The sequence below is a fragment of the Cannabis sativa genome, chromosome 3 (assembly GCF_029168945.1).
Source record: "Cannabis sativa cultivar Pink pepper isolate KNU-18-1 chromosome 3, ASM2916894v1, whole genome shotgun sequence".
Taxonomy (NCBI): Eukaryota; Viridiplantae; Streptophyta; class Magnoliopsida; order Rosales; family Cannabaceae; genus Cannabis; species Cannabis sativa.
This window is the reverse complement of record NC_083603.1, coordinates 42,626,195-42,647,596: the sequence shown is the minus strand read 5'-3', so window position 1 is coordinate 42,647,596 and position 21,402 is coordinate 42,626,195. Positions and strand designations below refer to the sequence as shown.

Genomic DNA, 21,402 nt, shown 5'->3' with positions numbered 1-21,402 from the left:
ATAATAGGCAGACTCATGTTAAGGAGTACCGCCACCGATTTTTCTTCTCCTCCGGTTTTAGGGCCGTGGACCATCCGGAGCTTCTCACGGAGTGGGTGCGGATCCCACCTTACCAGCGGACGCTCACCACTCAGGCGTTCCTTCGAAGGGCCCAAGCCTTCGCCTCTTACGACCATGCCGATCTTGATGTCGGGGGCCTGGTCACCACGGAGAATTGCAGAAAGGCTAAACTTATCCTTTCTCACCAATCCGTGGATGACTCCAACCTTTCCAAGGTTATCTGCCCTAACGTGAGGGCGCCAGTCGCGGAGAAGGCCTTCCGGGATGAGCTTATTGCTACGGCAGAGAAGAAGTACCAAGATTATCTCTACCGGAAGGCCCAGGAGAAGGCGTATTCCAGTGCCCAGGCTGCCTCTGGGAGAGGGCTTCGCGTGGGGAGCCCGGTGGTGCGGAGGAGCCAAGCCATCGGCGGGAAGTCCGAAGCAAAATTTTTTGACAAGATACTTCAAGAAGAGATTGGAGGTCCTTCCGCCGGGGGACCCCTTCGTCTTGAAGGTTCTTCTGAGAACCAGACTTCCCGGCCCCAGCCTTCAGTCCCCGAACCAAACTCGGGCGCTCCCGGTGCACTTCGAGTGCTTTGGTGGTAAGTCTCCTTTGATAATTCAATATGTCCCTTCCGTTGATGAATATACCAGTCGTAGGCCCATAGGGTTCGACGAGCGTCTCCGTAGGTTTAAGATGCCGTCGACCCGGTGGGGGGATCATTTGAAGGAATTTTATTTTACAAACTTAGGAGATTACCTAGGTCGGTCCCGGATGGGTCTCGGCCCTCCGGAACCTATTCCCTTAGGTCCGTCGGCTTACATAGCGTCCAGCTGGTTTCGGCCCTCGGACAGTTATCTTGGAGATGATGCTGCCAGCATTAAAGTTCGGGACTTTGCTAGGGCCGAACTAGGGAGTCCGGGTAGGAGTAGTTTATTTGCTGCACCTTTTTGTAAGTAGTTTCTCACGGACTTTTAACACTTGCTTGTTTTATTGGAACAGGTACCTCCATGGATGCCATCCTGGAACGGCTGGCTGGGGTCCATACTCCGGTGGCTCCTCCGGCTTTCACCCCCTCTCCCCCGGCCCCTTCCTTGAAGGTTTCCTCCGGCGCTCCTCCCGAAACCATCGACTTGGTGGATGACGAGGAGGTGCTTCCGGGAGAAGGCCAGGGGAAAGGGTGGGACTTCTCGGAGGAAGCCGCCGAGGGTGCTGGAGACCCTCAAGCTCTTCCAGTGGTAGCAGAGGAGGACGAGGAGGAGTCTGAAGTGGCTCTGATTCGCAAGCGTAAGGGCAAGATGATCGCCCAAGACGAGCCGAAGAGGCCTCGGAGGGCCGACACTCCCGCTCATGGCCTAGACGGCGGGGTGTCTCCGATGGAGGAAAATCCTGCTCCTCCTCGCATTGAGCTTACCCCGATTCCGGGGGATGAGGCAAGGCAGGAGCTTCGCATAGCCAAACACAACTACGCTATGGACGAGTACTCCCGGGGATATGCCGATGTGGAGGCCCTTAGGAGGATTCTGCGAGCGGAGGTTGAGGCGAGCATTAACCATCCGGACTATCATGATCCGTGGAACCTCAACCTGGATCCTTTGGCAGACTGGTTCCGTCCCCTCCTAGGGCCCACTCTGGCTCCCTTCGCCGCGGAAATGACCGGTGAGTTCGCCTCTCAGCTTACACGCTGTGCGCCCAAGCGGTTTGCCACTTGCGCTTCCCTGAACTCCATCTTCCAAGTCCAGGACCTCAGCCATTCCCTCACAGTGGTAAGTACTTTGCAACTTCTTGCGTTTCCTTTTTGGTGTTTGTATTTTGTTTTCTTCCTTTGAGAAATTTTTCCTTACATCCCGTTATGGTTCAGCTTGCAGCTGAGGCTGGTCGCCTCTCCAAGAACATCATAAGCCATGGCTTCGCTCTGTCCGATTTTGGGGACATGAACGACGTCAAGAAGGTCCTCCAAGACCTTACTGCGGAGAGGCAGATCTACCAGGAGGCCGCCGAGCGCCAGGAAGCAGCGGCCAAGGCTAAGGAAGAGAGGGCCAAGGCCAGGGAGGAGGAGGCCATCCGGAGGGAGGCTCAGGCGGAGGACATGATCCAGGCCGAGGCCCAGCGGAGAGGCAGGATGGAGGCCCATCATCAGGAGGAGCTAAGGGCTCAGACTGAGGCTGCCGAGAAGGCTAGGCGGGACCTTCGGGAGGCCAGGGAGGCTTTGGACGAAATGGCCGCCAAGGTGAGGTCTCTAGAGGAGACTCACCAGTCGGATATTGAATCCAAGGCCGCTCTGGCTGCGGAGTTGAAGGAGCTTCGGGACTATAAAGATCAGTCTATTAGGAAGGCCAAGAGGGCCGAGCTCCTTTCTCCCGTCTCCTGTGCCCGGTGCCCGAAGCGCTTTGATGATGGTGTCTACATGGCTTGGGCCACCAACGATCAGAGTATCAAGCTTTCCTTCTATCCCAAACCCGAGGACATGATTGCCAAATTTCGGGAGAAGAAGAAGAGACTTGATGCTGAGCTTGAGGCACGGATCGGACCTCGTCTTCCGCCGCGGGCTGACTGAGCTGCCATATTACTGACCCAGATTGTACCCGTTCTCTTCATAACTCTTTTTTTTCTTTGTACATACTTGCTGCTGCCTTAGAACAATTTACTTACAGGCGGCAGCTTTTATTTGAAGGGGAGACAATTTAAGGCCTGTCCCCGGGCCATTTATATGTGTATGACCTAACCTTCGGGCTAGGATATTTTATTTTTTTTTTATTTATATATATGTGCGATCTTTTTTCCACACTTTATATATTTCAACCTGTCCTTTGGCTCAGGATTTCATACTTACGCTCTTTATTTTTGCGCATGTTTTTGACCTGCCCTTTGGGTCAGGATATTTTACTTAGCTTGACCTGCCCTTTGGGTCAGGATATTTTACTTAGCTTGACCTGCCCTTTGGGTCAGGATATTTTACTTAGCTTGTTTTTGTTTGTCCGTGCGGTATACCCTAGTACCCCCCTGAGTGGCATAGAAACTTTGTTTTTAAGGCACTCAGCTTTATTTAATATAGAGGAGGCATACATTTGGACGGTACAAACCCTTTGAACAAAAGCTAAGTTTAATTCGCTACTGGTAGTATTTTCTGAGGTGATCGGCATTCCAGGCTCTTGGGACAGTAGTTCCGTCCATTCTTTTCAATTTATAAGTGCCAGAGCCGATTTCGTCCTCGATTTCATATGGTCCTTCCCAATTTGGTCCAAGTACCCCCACTCCGGGTTCTTGGGTGGCTGGGAAGACCCTTCTTAGGACCATGTCACCGATAGCGAATTTTCTGTTTTTAACCTTGGAGTTAAAATACTTGGTCACCTTCTTTTGATAAGCGGCCATCCGTATTTGGGACTCATCCCGGAGTTCTTCGACTTGATCCAGAGCTTCTTGGAGCAGGGCCTGATTGGTGGCCGGATCGTAGGTCGTTCTCCTGTGGGATGGGAATAATGTTTCCACCGGGACCATTGCCTCACAACCGTATGCCATTGAGAACGGCGAGTGACCGGTTGTGGTTCTGGGGGTCGTCCGGTAGGCCCACAATACCCTTGGCAATTCTTCAGGCCAGTTATTTTTACAAGCCAGCAGCTTCTTTTTCAAGGTGACCTTTAGGATTTTATTGACTGCCTCCGCCTGGCCGTTTGTTTGAGGTCGGGCTACCGCGGAGAAGCTTTTCACTACTCCGTGTCGGTTGCAGAAGTCAGTAAATTCCTCGCAATCAAATTGCTTTCCATTGTCTGAGACTATTTTGTGAGGTAAGCCGTATCGACACACTATGTTTTTGACAACAAAGTCCAACGCCTTCTTAGCGGTTATTGTCTTCATAGGCTCAGCCTCTGTCCATTTGGTGAAGTAGTCTACTGCTACTATTGCATACTTTACTCCTCCTTTTCCCGTAGGTAGAGACCCGATGAGATCTATGCCCCAGACCGCGAAGGGCCAGGGGCTTGTCATCAGCGTGATCTCATTTGGAGGAGCTCTCGGTATGTTCGCGTACCTTTGGCACGAGTCACACTTTTGGACATAGTCTATACAATCTTTTTTCATTGTTGGCCAGAAGTATCCCTGCCTCAATATTTTCTTTGAGAGGCTGGGTCCTCCCGTATGATCTCCACAGAACCCTTCGTGGACCTCCAGCATGATTTGTCTAGCTTCAGGGTCCGATACACACCTTAAATAAGGCATGCTGAGTCCTCTCCGGTAGAGAATTTGATCCATCATTACATAACGATGAGCCTGATACTGAATCTTTCGAGACAGTGCCCTCTCTTGGGGCAACTCACCTGTGGTTATGTATTTTATGATGGGGACCATCCAGCTGGGTTCTTGCCCAACCGTTTGTGTGGTCTCTTTTATTTTGATGCTTGGCTCTGCCAAGCGTTCCACGGGTACTACCCCCAGCTCTTCGATCTCACTATCCGAGGCTAACTTAGCCAGACAGTCCGCATGAGCGTTCTTTTCTCGGGGGATTCTTTCTATTTTATAGTCCGTGAACTCGTGGAGCAGTTCTCGGACTATTGTTACGTACGCGGCCATCCTTTCGCCGCGGGTTTGGTATTCTCCGGATACTTGGTTTACGACCAGCTGGGAATCACTGTAGATTTCCACCCTCTTGGCTCCTACAGCTTTAGCCAATTTTAGCCCTGCTATCAGGGCCTCATACTCGGCTTCGTTATTCGAAGCTGTGAAGTTGAATCGGAGTGCTGCCTGGAGCCGCAACCCAGTGGGTGATATCATAGCCACTCCGGCTCCCGAGCCGTTTTCGTTTGAAGCTCCATCCACAAATACTCTCCAAGTGGGAATGGGTGGCTCCGGAGTATTGGCTGTTGCCTCGGCTTCATTACATTCGGTGATGAAGTCTGCCAAGGCTTGGCCTTTTACAGAAATCCGGGGCACGTAATGCAAGTCAAACTGACTCAGTTCCATTGCCCATTTGAGGAGTCTTCCGGAGGCTTCAGGTTTCTGGAGGACTTGCCGGAGTGGATGATTGGTCAAAACTCTGATTGGATGGGCTTGGAAGTATGGTCTCAACTTCCGCGATGCCATCAGGAGGCAGAATACTAGCTTTTCAATGACCGGGTACCTTGTCTCGGCCCCTATCATGCGTTTACTAACATAGTACACGGGATGCTGGATCTTTTCTTCCTCCCGGACCAATGCAGCACTGACCGCATGTTCGGAGACCGCCAAGTAAAGGAACAAGTCTTCTCCGAGGACGGGCTTTGATAGTATAGGAGGTTTGGCCATATGGTCTTTTAGCCTCTTGAATGCCTCTTCGCATTCGTCCGTCCATTCGAACTTTTGGCATTTCTTCAGTATGTTGAAGAAGGGTATGCACTTGTCCGTGGATCGTGAGATAAAACGGCTCAAGGCGGCCACCTTCCCGGTCAAACTTTGCACGTCCTTATGTTTCTTGGGGGATGGCATGTCCAAGAGAGCTTGGATTTTCTCCGGGTTTGCCTCGATCCCCCTCTGGCTGACTATGAAGCCCAGGAATTTTCCCGACTTGACTCCGAAGGTACACTTCTTCGGATTGAGCTTCATGCCGTATCTTCGGACGACTTCGAAACATTCTTCTAAGTCGTTTGCATGGCTATTGCATGCTTTGGATTTGACGAGCATGTCGTCTACATATACTTCCATGTTTCGTCCCAGGAGGCTTTTAAACATCCGGTTAACCATTCTTTGATAGGTTGCTCGGCGTTTTTCGGTCCGAAAGGCATGACTAGGTAACGGTATACCCCCTTATCGGTCCCGAAGCTAGTGCACTCTGGTCTGCCGTATGCATCTTTATTTGATTGTACCCAGCATAGGCATCCATGAAAGATAGCAGTTTAAATCCGGAGGTGGCGTCCACCATTTGGTCAATCCTGGGCAGCGGAAAGCAGTCCTTTGGGCAGGCTTTGTTTAGATCTGTGAAATCTATGCAAACCCGCCAAGTCCCGTTCGGCTTGGGCACCAGGACCGGATTGGCCAGCCATTCCGGATAGTATACGTCGCGGATCATGCTGTTGGACAAAAGTTTATCCACCTCTTTCTCTAAGGCCTCGGCTTTCGCCGAGTCGAGCGGGCGTCTCTTTTGTTGTATAGGAGGCATGTCCGGTTGACGTTGAGGACATGGGTGATGACATGAGGGCTGATGCGGTCATGTCCTCTTGGCGCCATGCAAAAACATCAATGGCGCCCTTCGGTTTTTATTATTTTATCCTTTTCCTCCGGATCTAGGCCTCTCCCTATCCGGAGTACTTTGGTGGAGTCGTCGTCGCACACTGGTATCTCTTCGACGTCCTCCATTGGTTCTACGACCCTTTCGGATCCTATACGAGGATCCAACTCGTCTTCTTCAGCCTTCTCTACTTCAGGGGGCCCCCGGACCATGAGCACTGGCAAGTGGGTGGCAACGTTGTAACACTGCCTGGCCTCTCCTTGGTTTCCCCTCACCGTTCCGACTCCGGCTTCCTGGGTAGGAAATTTTAGGCATAGGTGTCGGATAGAAGTTATTGCACCAAAGTCGACGAGGGCCGGTCGGCCTAAGATTGCGTTGTAGGCTGTTGGACAGTCTACCACCACGAAGGTGCAATACTTAAACGTGCTCTGTGGAGTGTCCGGGCACAGGGTAACTCGGGAGCCCGACTTTTCCCATCGGGATTAGAGTTGTCCCGTTAAACCACCGTGAGCTGCGATCCGCTAGGAGAGAGGTCCCGGTCGGTCAACCCTATCACAGTGAAGGCCTCTTTGAAGAGCAAGTTCACGGAACTTCCATTATCAATCAGGACCCTGGCCACTACTTTATTTGCAATGGGGGTCTCTATGACCAGCGGGTCGTGATGAGGAAAACGCACCGTCTTGGCGTCTTCTTCCGTGAACGTTATGGGTTGGTCCATTAGCCGAGGCCTTTGAGCTGGGAGTTGAGTGACCTCCCACACCTCACTGTGCCTTGCAGCCTCGGCATATCTCTTTCGCTCCTTTCGAGTGTTTCCTCCGATATGGGGACCTCCGGAGATCATGGCTACCCGTCCATTAGGCCGAGGCGGTAGTCCGGGTATATGCGCGGGTGTCACTGCGGGAGCAGTGGAGGCAATACTCCTGCTGTACCCCCGGTGTTCCCGAAGGCATGCCCCGGCCACCGCCCCGGGTTAAGGTGGGGTAACCTATTCTTGATCCACTCATAGAGGTGGCCCAACCGGATCAGATTCTCAATCTCATCTTTGAGATTTTTACACTCGTTGGTGCTGTGGCCGATGTCGTTGTGATATTCGCACCTTTTGCTCGGATCTCTCCGGGAGCTGTCCCTGTACAATGGCTGGGGTCTCCGGTAATGCGTATTCTGCCTTGTGGCAAAATAGACACGTTCCTGAGAGTCCGTGAGCTCTGTGTACTGGGTGTATTGGGGTGTGTACCCCTTCTTTTGGCGCTTCTCTCCCGTTCGGGTGCTGCCTTTGGAAGACCTCTTGCTTCTAGACCCTTGAGTAGGGCCTGTTAAGCTAGCGGTTGGGGCAGCCTGTGAAGGAGCCCGTCCATTCACCCCGGACGGATTGCCGTAATGGGAAGACGCCGGGGGCAGAGCTTGGCCTTGGTTGTACCCGGGAGTGGCAGAAAACTGTATGCCACTAACCGGAGGGGTCGCGGTCGGGACAGTACCCGAGGGCGATACTCCTGGCATGTACCCTGCTATCCCGGTGGGATAATAGCCTCCGTAAGCCACGATCTGGGCTTCTTCGAGGTTAATATATTTTTGGACTCGCTTCTGGAAGTCCTGAAGGCTAGCAGCGCCTTCTTGCTGTAATTCGTTCCAGAAGGGAGTCCCAGTACGGATTCCTGCTTGGAGAAGCGCAAGCTGTTGTCCGTCGTCAACCTTCTTGGTCTTCGAGGCCTCCTCTCGGAACCTCTTGATGTAATTCTTCAAGGTCTCGGTGGGTAGTTGCTTGATGTTAGTCAAGGCACTAACCTCCAAATTGACCTTCCTGGCGGCGACAAATTGTCTCCGGAAGTTGGTTTGGAGTTTGTTCCAACATCCCACCGATCCTGGTTCTAGTTTCTTGAACCACTCCTCCGCCGAACCGCTCAGGGTGAGGGGGAAGCATAGGCATTTGGCGTCATTGTCGGCCCGCATGACTGTCATGACTCGGTTGAATCGTGACAGGTGATCACTGGGGTCGGAGTTCCCAGTATATGCCGCCATTTCGGGCATTTTGAAGTTTTTAGGGAGCTCCGCCTCCAGGATATGCTTGGCACAGGGCTCCCGGTCCTCACTATCCGAGTCGGAGTCATCTCCCTTCTGCCTCCGGGAGACTCGGGCAATATCTTTTCGGAGGATGGCAAGCTCCGCCATAATCCCTTCGTTTACAGTACCCGAGGAGACTTCGGGTCTGTATCTTTTTTGATCAAGGTGATCCGGAGGTCACCTTGATTCCCATTGATTTGATTTCTCAAATCAACGGGTGGACATCTCTGTCCTCCTCTCGCCTCTACCCCGGTTCTCGGTGCATGGAAACGCTTTTTCGGTCCCCTCGATCCTGAGGGCCAAGACTCCCTCTTTGGGGCTTGCCCCTCTGCGGACCTTTCCCTTTAGGGAAATCTGAGCGGACCTTACGCGGATCCTGCGCCTTTTTCTTTCGACCAGGGGCAGAAGTAGGGTTTTTTATTTGGTTTTCCTCAGCAGGGTGCCTTATAGGGCTAGGTTCCCTAGGCCTTTGCTGCTGGGAATTGGGCGAAGACGTAGCTGGCTCCCCATCGAGTCCAGCGGCCATTGCCTTGGGATGCACGTGAATGCCAGCTGCCTCCATGGCTTTTTGCATGGCTAGCATCACCTCATGCATCTTTTGATTTTGCACTTTCTGAGCTTCGATCTCAGCTTCGTGATCGATGGCTTTTTGTCTGAGGAGCATCAGCTCTTGGTAGCTTCCGTCATCGTAAGCGTATTCGTCTAGGTGTTCCTCGTGGTTTTCATCTGGAACTTCTTCCTCGGACTCCTCTGCTGCCCTTGAGGCTACATCCTCTTCATTGGGATCTTGAGCGTCTTCTAGAGGGCGAGGGTGACGTGTAGCTCTTGTCTCCACCATTGTTGTGAAGTTAAATGCTTGTTGTGAAGCAGCTTTCCTCAGCTCTCAATGAAAGCACCAAAATGTTGACCGAGGTTTTCGGCAACTAATAAAATACGAATATAATAATGAGCTGTAAGAAAGCGAGATGAAGACTTTTTACGTGGTTGGGGCGTTAATGAGCCTTAGTCCACGAGCCACTGATATTTATGGATATCTTTAATACCGATTCTACACTTGGGAGAATGTTTCTCTCTTTAATACAAAGAATGTTCTTGGTGAGTTTTTTCTCTGTTTGCTCTTAAGCAGCCAAGATTCTCCGACCCCATTAAATGAGCTTTGAGGGGGTATTTATAGTGTTTTAGTGGGGCAATCCCTAGAATTGTACTTACACATGTGTCTGTAAGTATCCATAAAGTTGGGCATTTCCGATGAATATACCATGGGTGATGCATGGTCAAATCCCTAGGTGCTGTAGGGTTTTTATGGAGAATGTCCTTTTTGTCTTATGATTGACGTGACTCTTCGCAGAGTAGCCGTCGCTAGACTTAAATGATCATTACTGTAGCGCTGCTGTTTGGGGGATGTGCCGTCAGACTTTATTGCGTGTTACAGTCCCAACACGCTTCCTCCCATGCAGCATTAAATGCGACTTGCGTGTTACTGTACCTTGTACTCCGGGTGCATCTTCCGGGACCCATGCGAATAACGCTTCCTGGTGTCATACAAAGACTTAGCAGTTCTTCTCAAGTAATTTGATCCACGTGTCCCTTCCTGACTGGTCCATGTATATTGGGCGATTTTAGGAGCAACAGAAAGCTATTATCGTTTAAACTTAATCCTCCTTAAACCTTATTTCACTTGAAAATATTTTTAAAATATCATTTTAAAATTTTCTTTACATCATACCTTAACTTAAATAACCCTTATATTCAAACTAGTAAAATTTGTCTAGTGCATAACTTGTTTATTTTGCAATTTTATTGTGCTAACATTTTATTATATTTTCAATACAAGAAGCCGTGAAAATTTTAAACAAACTACCCTAAATAATTAGGGGCCAGCCATATAATAGGCGATATAGACTTGTAAGGCGCCAAAGCCATAAAAATGGCGCAAATATAGAACAAACCAATAACAAAAAGATTATAATATATCCCATTATAACAATTCAACTTTACAAAACAAGAAATTTTCGGACAAAATGACATTGATTATAACAGAACAAACCTACACGATTTCATTGATGAAAAAAATGACAAAAAGACTAAAGAGAACTTAACTCTAATCTTATTATAGAGAGAACAAGATAAAAGAATGCCGAATGAACCTTACTTCCGGTGCTGAGAAGAAGATATCTGTCACCAATTTTTATCTAAGGTAACGTGTAAAAATTTTTCTAGACTGATTAGAAAATGTTTTGATTTCTGATGATTATAGATACTTTTGGATCAGACATGTGATAACGCATATAGAGAAAAGACCAAGAATTTAAAAACCATAATTATCTGTTGGATATTATTTTACCAGGATCTTAGATCTACTCACAAGTATGTTTATTGACATCCTAAATATGAACTTTCTAAAACGATAAATTAAACACATATAAAGTTTAAGAAACCTTACATTGGGTGCAGCGGAATTAAATGACTCCTTCCGTTCAGATCTCTAACCCTTGATTCCTTTCTGTAGTAGAGTATTATCAAGATCTGAACCTGGATCTTCTTCTCTGAATCCTTGATGCAGAATCTCCTTTGCTGATGATCTTTCTTCACGATCTTCCTCACTATGATTGAGGTACTGCTTGATGTGTGTGGGCACTACTCTAATCACTAAGAGAGGTTCGAAATATGAAGGAAGAATAGAGAGAGAGAGTGGCGGCTAGAGAAGAGAGTGGAGGCTCAGGTTTTTCTGATTCAGAAAGTGTGTTTTTCCTGAAGCCTTCACTATCTATTTATAGCATTCCACTAGGGTTAGATTTGAATTATATGGCATTAAAATAATGAAAAAATCAATTTAAAAAGATAAAATAGGTGGCGGCCCTGGCTAGGTGGACTGGGCCTTGATTTTTGTAATTTTGCAATTTTAACACCTTTTGTATCTGATTTTCTCAAAAATGCCAATTTCCTAATTCAATCATTTAAATGCCAATTCTAACTATTTAATAACTATAAATAATTATTAAATAATATTGTCATTTATCATATTTATTAATTGAACCATACAAAGTATCATAATTAACAAATATGCCCCTATTAACTCTTTCTTTACAATTTCGACCTTACTTAGTGAAAATTTCACAAATAGACATAGTCTAATTCGTGAATTATAATTGATTAATCAAAACCAATTACATGAGTCTTACAAGCAATATTATCTCAACTAGTGGGGGGACCATGGGTCTATATAACCGAGCTTCCAATAAGTAGATCAAGAATTTAGTACTAAAATTCACTAACTTATTAATTCTTCGTTGAATCCACGCATAGAACTTAGAATTGCACTCTCAGTATATAGAATGCTCTATATGTTCCACCATATAGACACATCATTAGTTATCCATTGTTATAATCCTAATTTGATCAATGATCCTCTATATGAATGATCTACATAGTAAAGGGATTAAATTACCGTAACACCCTACTATGTATTTTATCCTTAAAACACTTGACCCCGTATAAATGATATTTCAGCTTATGTGAAATGAGATCTCCACCATTTATTTTCGTTTGGTCAAGCTCGAAGGAAATCACCCTTTGCTTACTATTTGCCAGATAGAAGCTATAGATTCCATGTTTATGCTAGCGCTCCCACTCAATTGCACTACCGTGTTCCCAAAATGTACGTATCACCCTGACCTAAAAGTAGGCTTAACTAACAAATCAAAGAACACGAATAGCCTTTCAAGATTGAGCCTAATCATAACAGGATTAAGATCATTTGATCTAGGATCAACTTGGCGATATTGACTTGAATAGATTTTACGGTAAGTTTAATTAAACCTAAATCAAAGTTCAATATCGGTCCCTTTCAATGCATACTCCATGCATCCAACCTGAGCTATACTTTAACCAATGTTCTGGAAAGAACATAGTATTTCTCCAAATACAAGTAAACTCTTGTTGTAGATTATCATATCAGTAAACCCTGTGTCTGATAAATCTAGGAAACTTTATTCACATAGTCATGTTTACTTTCCAATGTGATGACAGCACAATAAACATGATCAAGTATGTGAAAAGGGTTTAAGATGAATTTATAAATCAATTAGACAAGCAATTGATAAAGTGAGCCAAAACATACACAAATGAATGAAAAATACTTCTGTTTCTTTATTGATGTTGAATAAAATAGATTACATTGAAATGGAGTTTTATTTAGGGCATAAAACCTAACAAACTCCCACTTGCACTAATATAAAACTAATTAGTACATATCAATTAATCCTAAATTCTGACGGTGCTTTTCAAAGGCTGTCAAGGCCAAGACTTTGGTAAATGGATCAGCTAGGTTGTCCTCTGTGTCAACTTTCTCTACTAGTACGTCCCCTCTTGCCACGTATTCTCTGATAATGTGATACTTCCTTTCAATGTGTTTGCTTCTCTTATGGCTTCGAGGTTCTTTGCTGTTTGCTATTGCTCCATTGTTATCACAGAGTAGTACCAGAGGCTTTTCCATTCCAGGAACAACTCCTATGCTGGTGAAGAACTTTCTTAGCCAGACAAGTTCTTTAGCAGCTTCGGCTGCTGCTATGTATTCAGCTTCCATAGTTGAGTCCGATATCGCGGTTTGTTTAGCACTTCTCCAAACCACTGCTCCACCCCCAAGAGTAAACACCATCCCAGATGTTGATTTCCTGTCTTCAAGACTTGCCTGGAAATCTGAATCAGTGTAGCCTATGGGATTTAAAGCACCACCCTTGTAGACTAACACAAGATTACTTGTACTCTTTAAGTATTTCAGAATATACTTAACTGCATTCCAATGTTCTTGTCCTGGATTAGACTTATACCTGCTCACGATTCCAACAGCATAACAGATGTCAGGTCTAGTGCATAACATTGCATACATTAGACTTCCAACTGCAGAGGCATAGGGAATTTTCGCCATGTCCTCTATCTCTTGAGGATCAGTCGGAGACTGTTCCTTAGATAGACGAATACCATACCTAGAAGGCATGTTTGCCCCATTGGTGTTGCTCATGGAGAATCTCTCTAAGACTTTGTCTATGTAGGTTGTTTGAGAGAGAGCAAGAGATCTGTTCTTCGGTTTCTGATAATCTGAATACCAAGAACATAGGCTGCTTCACCCAAATCTTTCATATCGAATTGAGTGTTGAGCCATTCCTTAATGTGAGTCATTTTCTTGACATTGTTTCCAATGATCAAAATGTCATCAACATAAAGGACCAGGAATACTACTATTTGGTCTCCTTGAGTTGGTAAACACAAGGTTCATCTTCATTCTGAAGAAAGCCGTAGGTTTTGATGATTTCATCAAACCTCTTGTTCCATGAGCGAGAAGCTTGCTTAAGTCCATAGATAGACCTGTTTAACTTGCAAACTTTCTTTTCTTGCCCAGGAAGAACATAACCTTCTGGTTGCTCCATATAGATGGTTTCTTCAAGTACCCCATTAAGGAAGGCAGTCTTGACATCCATTTGCCAGATTTCATAATCGAAAGCAGCAGCTATGGAGAGAAGAATTCGGATGGATTTGAGCATGGCAACAGGACTAAAAGTTTCCTCATAGTCCACGCCTTCTCTTTGGGTATAACCCTTGGCTACAAGTCTAGCTTTGAAAGTTTCGACTTCGCCTCCAGCTCCTCTTTTCTTCTTGTAAACCCACTTGCATCCTATCAGATGATAGTCGTCAGGTGCGTCTACATATTCCCAGACTTTGTTCTTTTTTATGGAATCCATTTCTGAATCCATGCCGGCTGACCATCGTTTCCGTTGCGGACTAGCCATTGCCTGTTTATAGGTTAATGGATCGTCATCAATACCGTCACCTACGACCATATTGATTTCACCATCTAAGCCATAACGAGCAGGTTTTGTTGAAACCCTCCCACTACGATGAGGTACGGTTGTCTTCTGAACAGAAACTTTAGTAGTAGATTTCTCAGTTTGTTCAACTGAGGGAGTGGGATCGTCTTCTTCACGAGTGGAAGAGGACGGAACATTGGAAGGACTTATATCTGATAGCAATTCCTCTAGAACAACTTTACTTTTCGGTTTGTAGTCTTTAATATAGTTCTCTTCAAGGAAAGTAGCATTTGTAGAAACAAACACTTTATTATCCTTGTGACTATAAAATAGTCCACCCCTAGTCTCTTTAGAATTTCCGACAAACATGCATACTTCGGTACGTGATTCAAGTTTGCCTTCTTTCTTTCTTAATACATGAGCAGGGCACCCCCAAATTCTGTAATGGCGTAAACTAGGTGTTCGACCATTCCAAAGTTCGACGGGTGTCTTAGGGACTGCTTTAGATGGAACAACATTTAGAATGTCATTTGCCATCTGTATAGCATATCCCCAGAAGGACATAGACAGAGTTGAATAACTCAGCATAGACCTAACCATTTCCAAAAGAGTGCGATTTCTTCTTTCTGCAACTCCATTTTGTTGTGGAGTAGCTGGGGCAGTGTATTGGGATTCAATTCCAAGTTCAATTAAATGATCTTTGAACTGCATATCCATATATTCTCCACCCCTATCAGTTCGCAAGATCTTTAATGATTTACCTAATTGGTTTTGGGCCAAAGCATGAAATTCTTGAAACTTTTCAAACGTTTCAGATTTCTTTTGCATTAGGTAAAGAAAACTATATCTAGAGAAATCGTCAATGAAAGTGACAAAATACTCATAACCACCTCGGGCTTTGACATTCAAAGGTCCGCAGACATCGGAATGTACTAACCCTAGAGGGATTTTGGCACGCTCTCCCTTTGCAGAGAAAGAACGTTTAGTCATTTTTCCTTCTAGGCAGGACTCGCATACTGGCAGTTCACCTAAGACGACATTTTTCAATGGACCGTCTTTGGTGAGCCTATTGAGTCTATCAAAGCCTATATGACCTAAACGTAAATGCCATAGATAAGTTTGATCATCATTATCAATCTCTTTTCTTTTAAGGTTTCTATGTCTAGCTACACTGAAAAGTTCACTATGTAGTGAGATTTGAGTACTCGGTCTTAAAACATAAAGCCCTTGTTCCATTATAGCAACACATATTTGAAATCCATTACGAGAAATTGAACAAATTGTACTCGAAAAATTCAATATATAAGATTGTGTTTGCAAACATGAGACACTAATCAAGTTTCTACTAAAGTTTGGAATAAATAAAACATTTTCTAAAATTAAAAATCTTTGTTGAAACTTGATGCGGGCTTTTCCTCTAGCTTTGACCGATACTAATTCGCCATTGCCAACTTTAAGCTGTAACTCTCCTGGAAGTAGATTTTCCCAAGTTTCAAGCAACTGCAGTGAAGAACATACATGGTTAGTAGACCTAGAATCAACAATCCAGATGGATTTGTCGTTCTCTAAAACACATGATTCAAAGACAAAAGCATTACCTTCGTTTGAATTGTTTAGAAGCTTGGGACATCGTTCTTCATGATGACCCTTTCCATTACAATTCGAACATAGAAGATTATGTCTGATAATTGTACTTGAAGAAGCAGTTTTGCTAGATCCTTCATACCTAGTCCTTTTCCTTCGATTATTGATTGCAAACCCAGGGGGGCCCATTGCAATCAAGTTCCGTTCATGGGCTCGTAATTCTGCTTCGAGCTTGTCCATGTCGGAGGAGTTAGAATTGTTGATCATGTAAGAGATAACAAATTCATTATACTCCGGAGGAAGACTATTGAGGATAAGTTGGATCCATTGTTTTCTTGATAAATCAATTCCCAGTAGATTTGCCTTTTGGAACTTCAGATTCATCATCAACATGTGCGAGTTAATGCAACTACCAGGATGCATTTTCACACTATAGAGTTCTTTTGCTAAGATAGTAACTAAGAGAGGATCGGGGGGTGGGTTATTCATAATGACACTACAACACATCAATAAAACAGAAGTAAGGTTTTGGCTCATAAATTCATACACAATTCAGAAAATAACAAGTAATGACATATGTTATAGAAATACTAAATCTAACATAGTTTATTTTCCAAGGTATTTCAACGAACTGATGCAGTGTCCCGTTTAGGCGAGAGTCAAAGCATCATCCATTGAATAGAGTTGTCAGCTCATCTAAAATGATAAACATTCTAGCAACCTTTTATTCGATCAAGATTGGAATTCAGCGTTGTCCCATTTAGGCGAGAGTCAAGGCAATTCTATCTTATGAGCTTCCACCATTGTTTCATAACTTGCAAGTCAAGTATGGTCGCCACCATTAGGGTGATCTATACAATACAAAACACTTACAAATTACTTATCATGCGAGGTTAAACGGTGCGAAATTGCTAATGAACGTTCCTCCATTAGGGAGGATTACTCACTAAAACAAACGCGGTGTAAAACCTACAATGGAGATCGAATGTCTCTTGATTAAAAGCTCATTATTTAAAAATAATATATGTATTTTGTATAATCATTTAAATTCGATATTATAATAATGAAAAATTACAAACTAAAGTTGGTTTAAATAAAAAAAACAACTTTAATTAATTTTCAATTATTATTTAAATTTGAAAAATAAATTCAAATAAATATCGAACTAGTTCCATAATATAATAATGAAAAAATTAAAAATCAAAATTGATTTAAATAAAAAAATCAACTTTAATTAATTTTCAATTATTAATTAAATTCAAAAAATAATTTGAATATAAAATGGAACAAATTTGAAAATATCTTGTTTAAGTTGTTTCAGAAGAATCTAAAAAATCAACTTAAATATCTTTCAAATCAGATTTAATTAAATTCAAAATTAAGTTGTAACCACTTAATTTTGTAGATATTTTAAGTTAATATTCAAAAAGATATTAACCTAAAAATATCTAAAATATTCCATTTTAAGTTAATATTTGAAAAAATATCAACTTAAAAAATATCTAAAGAATCTTAATAACCAATGCCTAAAATTCCTCAACTTAATTTTGAAATTTTGAATTCAAAAGATATTCAGATTTAAGTTGGTTAGTTTTAGATAACTAAATATCAACTTAAATAGGAATATTTAATGAAAAATTTAAAATAAGTTCCAGAAAGAATCTAGATGGTTATAATTCTATATTTAATTAAATACAAGAAAATACATATAGTTTAACTTAGAATATAAAATTCTTTAAACTATGATTTTCTAAATTAATTTCAAAATAAATGAAATTAATTATGTTGCTAATTCAATTTTAATTAGGTTAAACTAGTGTAATTAACCTAGTACAGTCATTCAAATCAGGCAAATGGGCCTTCACAATTGGGGTGGTTTGTGTGAGGGGGTGCTGGGTTCAGTATGTCGTACCCACTTCTATGGCTCCCAACTCTCACACAAGGCCCAAAAGAGAGGAATTTAACCTTAATAAGAACAACTGTTATTAATTGAATAGGCCCAAAAACTAAATGGGCCTAAATAAATCCTATCAAGAACTATGATAATTTATTTTAGCAACATTAACCTATATGCATCTATAATAAAATTAAACACATAGGCTCACACAGACACACTTTGGATGGGTCCTAGATTATACCTGTTACAAATTATTATCTTGACCAAGGGAGCCATCAGATCATTAGATCTGGCAAAAGGTAACCATGGCTATTTGCAATCAAGTAATAATAGGTTTTGAAAACTTACACATAAGTTAAAACACATACTCCTGCAACAGTGTTAGCTGGATAATTGGAAGTAGGATTTATTTAATTTTAAATAAATAATTTCGAATAAATAAATAATTAAATTAAAAAAAATTTAATATTCGAAACATAATTTTAAAAAAAATAATTTCGGAAATTAAAATTAAATTTCGAAAATAAAAAAAATTTAAAATTAAACCTACTTTTATCTTATATCTATTTAAAATTACATGATTATAAATATCTTATTTTAAATTTAAATAAGGTCAAAATATCTAAAAAGATTTAAAAAAAATCTTAAAAGATAAGATATAATTAAAAATCTTAAAAGATAAGATATTTTTAAATATCTTAAAGATAAGATATTTTTAAATATCTTAAAAGATTTTATAAATATCTTAAAAGATGTTATAAATATCTTATAAAATCTGACCTTAAATTTAAAAAAATAAAATCAAATTTAAAAATAAGATAGATTTTTAAGCAAAAAGATAAATACTAATTCTATTCAAATTCAAATTACACTAATATCTTGAATTAAATTAAAAAAAATTAAATTAATTCAAAATGATAATTAGAATTGAATTAGGAATAGTAATAGTATATATACAAAACCATACAAAAAATTGGAAGTTAATTCCATGAAAAAGTATGAAAAATTGAAGAAAAAAGAAAAAATTCGAAACTGTACGGACAGTTCTGCGATCGCAGGAAAATATCAGCACAGCCCCGATTTTGTCAAATCTTCAAAAAATCATAACTAATTCAAATAAAATCCAAATTGAGTTCTGTAAAAGGCTAACTTGCTTAATTTTTTCCATACTATCCAATAAAAATAATTCCAGAAACGAAATCACAATTATTTTTCACGAAAATTTCACAAACATCAATCAATCATCAAATAACACTCAATACAACATGATACCATCCAAAGAACATACAAATAATCGTTTTAAAGTCCAAATTTCTTGCAAGTAAATCAATTACCATGGCTCTGAGGCCAGTTGTTGGATATTATTTTACCAGGATCTTAGATCTACTCACAAGTATGTTTATTAACATCCTAAATATGAACTTTCTAAAACGATAAATTAAACACATATAAAGTTTAAGAAACCTTACATTGGGTGCAGCGGAATTAAATGACTCCTTCCGTTCAGATCTCTAACCCTTAATTCCTTTCTGTAGCAGAGTATTATCAAGATCTGAACCTGGATCTTCTTCTCTGAATCCTTGATGCAGAATCTCCTTTGCTGATGATCTTTCTTCACGATCTTCCTCACTATGATTGAGGTATTGCTTGATGTGTGTGGGCACTACTCTAATCACTAAGAGAGGTTCAAAATATGAAGGAAGAATAGAGAGAGAGAGTGGCGACTAGAGAAGAGAGTGGAGGCTCAGGTTTTTCTGATTCAGAAAGTGTGTTTTTCCTGAAGCCTTCACTATCTATTTATAGCATTCCACTAGGGTTAGATTTGAATTATATGGCATTAAAATAATGAAAAAATCAATTTAAAAAGATAAAATAGGTGGTCGGCCCTGGCTAGGTGGACTGGGCCTTGATTTTTGCAATTTTGCAATTTTAACACCTTTTGTATCTGATTTTCTCAAAAATGCCAATTTCCTAATTCAATCATTTAAATGCCAATTCTAACTATTTAATAACTATTAATAATTATTAAATAATATTGTCATTTATCATATTTATTAATTGAACCATACAAATTATCATAATTAACAAATATGCCCCTATTAACTCTTTCTTTACAATTTCGACCTTACTTAGTGAAAATTTCACAAATAGACATAGTCTAATTCGTGAATTATAATTGATTAATCAAAACCAATTACATGAGTCTTACAAGCAATATTATCTCAACTAGTGGGGGGACCATGGGTCTATATAACCGAGCTTCCAATAAGTAGATCAAGAATTTAGTACTAAAATTCACTAACTTATTAATTCTTCGTTGAATCCACGCATAGAACTTAGAATTGCACTCTCAGTATATAGAATGCTCTATATGTTCCACCATATAGACACATCATTAGTTATCCATTGTTATAATCCTAATTTGATCAATGATCCTCTATATGAATGATCTACATAGTAAAGGGATTAAATTACCGTAACACCCTACTATGTATTTTATCCTTAAAACACTTGACCCCGTATAAATGATATTTCAGCTTATGTGAAATGAGATCTCCACCAGTGGCGGACCCAGAATTTAAAGTGAGGGGGGGCGTAAATAAATTTAAAAAGAAAATATAAAGTGTAGTTAGTGGGGTTTGAACCTTTACCCTCTAACCTATTTACCAACTACCTTAACCATTACACCAAAGTTACTATTATGTCTATAAATATCATCTTTTAATACAAATATATGTTGTAACTAATTAAAATACATATACATTTTTTTCTCGATTTTTTTTTTCAGGGGGGGCGACTGCCCCCCCTCGCTACAATGTGGGTCCGCCCCTGATCTCCACCATTTATTTTCGTTTGGTCAAGCTCGAAGGAAATCACCCTTTGCTTACTATTTGCCAGATACAAGTTATAGATTCCATGTTTATGCTAGCGCTCCCACTCAATTGCACTACCGTGTTTCCAAAATGTACGTATCACCCTGACATAAAAGTAGACTTAACTAACAAATCAAAGAACACGAATAGCCTTTCAAGATTGAGCCTAATCATAACAGGATTAAGATCATTTGATCTAGGATCAACTTGGCGATATTGACTTGAATAGATATTACGGTAAGTTTAATAAATCTAAGTCAAAGTTCAATATCGGTCCCTTCCGATACTAAATATTGGCGATATTGACTTTGACTTGTTGCCACTCCAGCACAGCAAATAATGTGCAATAATATTGGAGTGGGTAAGCTACTCTATTTTTAGTCCTTAATAATCAATAGCAAGTTACTAAATGTGAAAGACTCTTAAGACTATAAATTAACTTATTAATTATTTGTTAAAAAGAAAAAATCTGTTGCATTTTTTTTTTTTTGAGGAAATTATTTATTATTATTATTTTGAAAAGGCTTTTATTTAGGTTATTTATTGAAAAATTTGAGGTAAAATTTCCATGTTTTAATTTTTATATATTTAATTTTTTTATTTTTTTGTGGCAAAATCTCTCTAAATTTATTTTTTTATAAATTTAAAATTTCAATTAGATATTTGAGATTTTATTATTACATATACTTTCGCTTTCGCTGCAAATTACTCTTATTTATTTTGAGTTTTCTATTTTATTTTAGAAGGGTTTTTTTTTTTTTTTTTTTTTTTATAAGTCGAACAAGTGAACGGTCAAAAAAAATGAAAGGAAACGTTTGACTTGACACGCAAGTCGAGATAGTATACAGTACACAGTAACGGTAGCGTGTACCTCTCCACACAGAATTATCAAACCGCCCTTAATTCGAACCAGGCTATAAAAGAGGTCCTAAATTATCATAATTCTCG

General features: G+C 41.3%; 1 protein-coding gene across 1 annotated transcript; it reads left to right on the top strand.

Annotated features, from left to right (window-relative positions):
• The first annotated feature begins 655 nt into the window (after window positions 1-655).
• Window positions 656-3,589, top strand: LOC133035743 (uncharacterized). The gene is made up of 2 exons (XM_061111900.1): window positions 656-1,808; window positions 1,904-3,589. The coding sequence occupies exons 1-2, from the start codon at window positions 1,053-1,055 to the stop codon at window positions 2,597-2,599; spliced, it is 1,452 nt and encodes a 483-aa protein (XP_060967883.1). The 5' UTR covers window positions 656-1,052; the 3' UTR covers window positions 2,600-3,589.
• Window positions 3,590-21,402: the final 17,813 nt, after the last annotated feature.

Coding starts and splice junctions, on each gene's coding strand:
- LOC133035743 (XM_061111900.1), top strand. CDS start 1,053: ATGGATGCCATCCTGGAACGGCTGGCTGGGGTCCATACTCCGGTGGCT. Junction 1,809..1,903: donor TCAGCCATTCCCTCACAGTG/GTAAGTACTTTG, acceptor GTTATGGTTCAG/CTTGCAGCTGAGGCTGGTCG.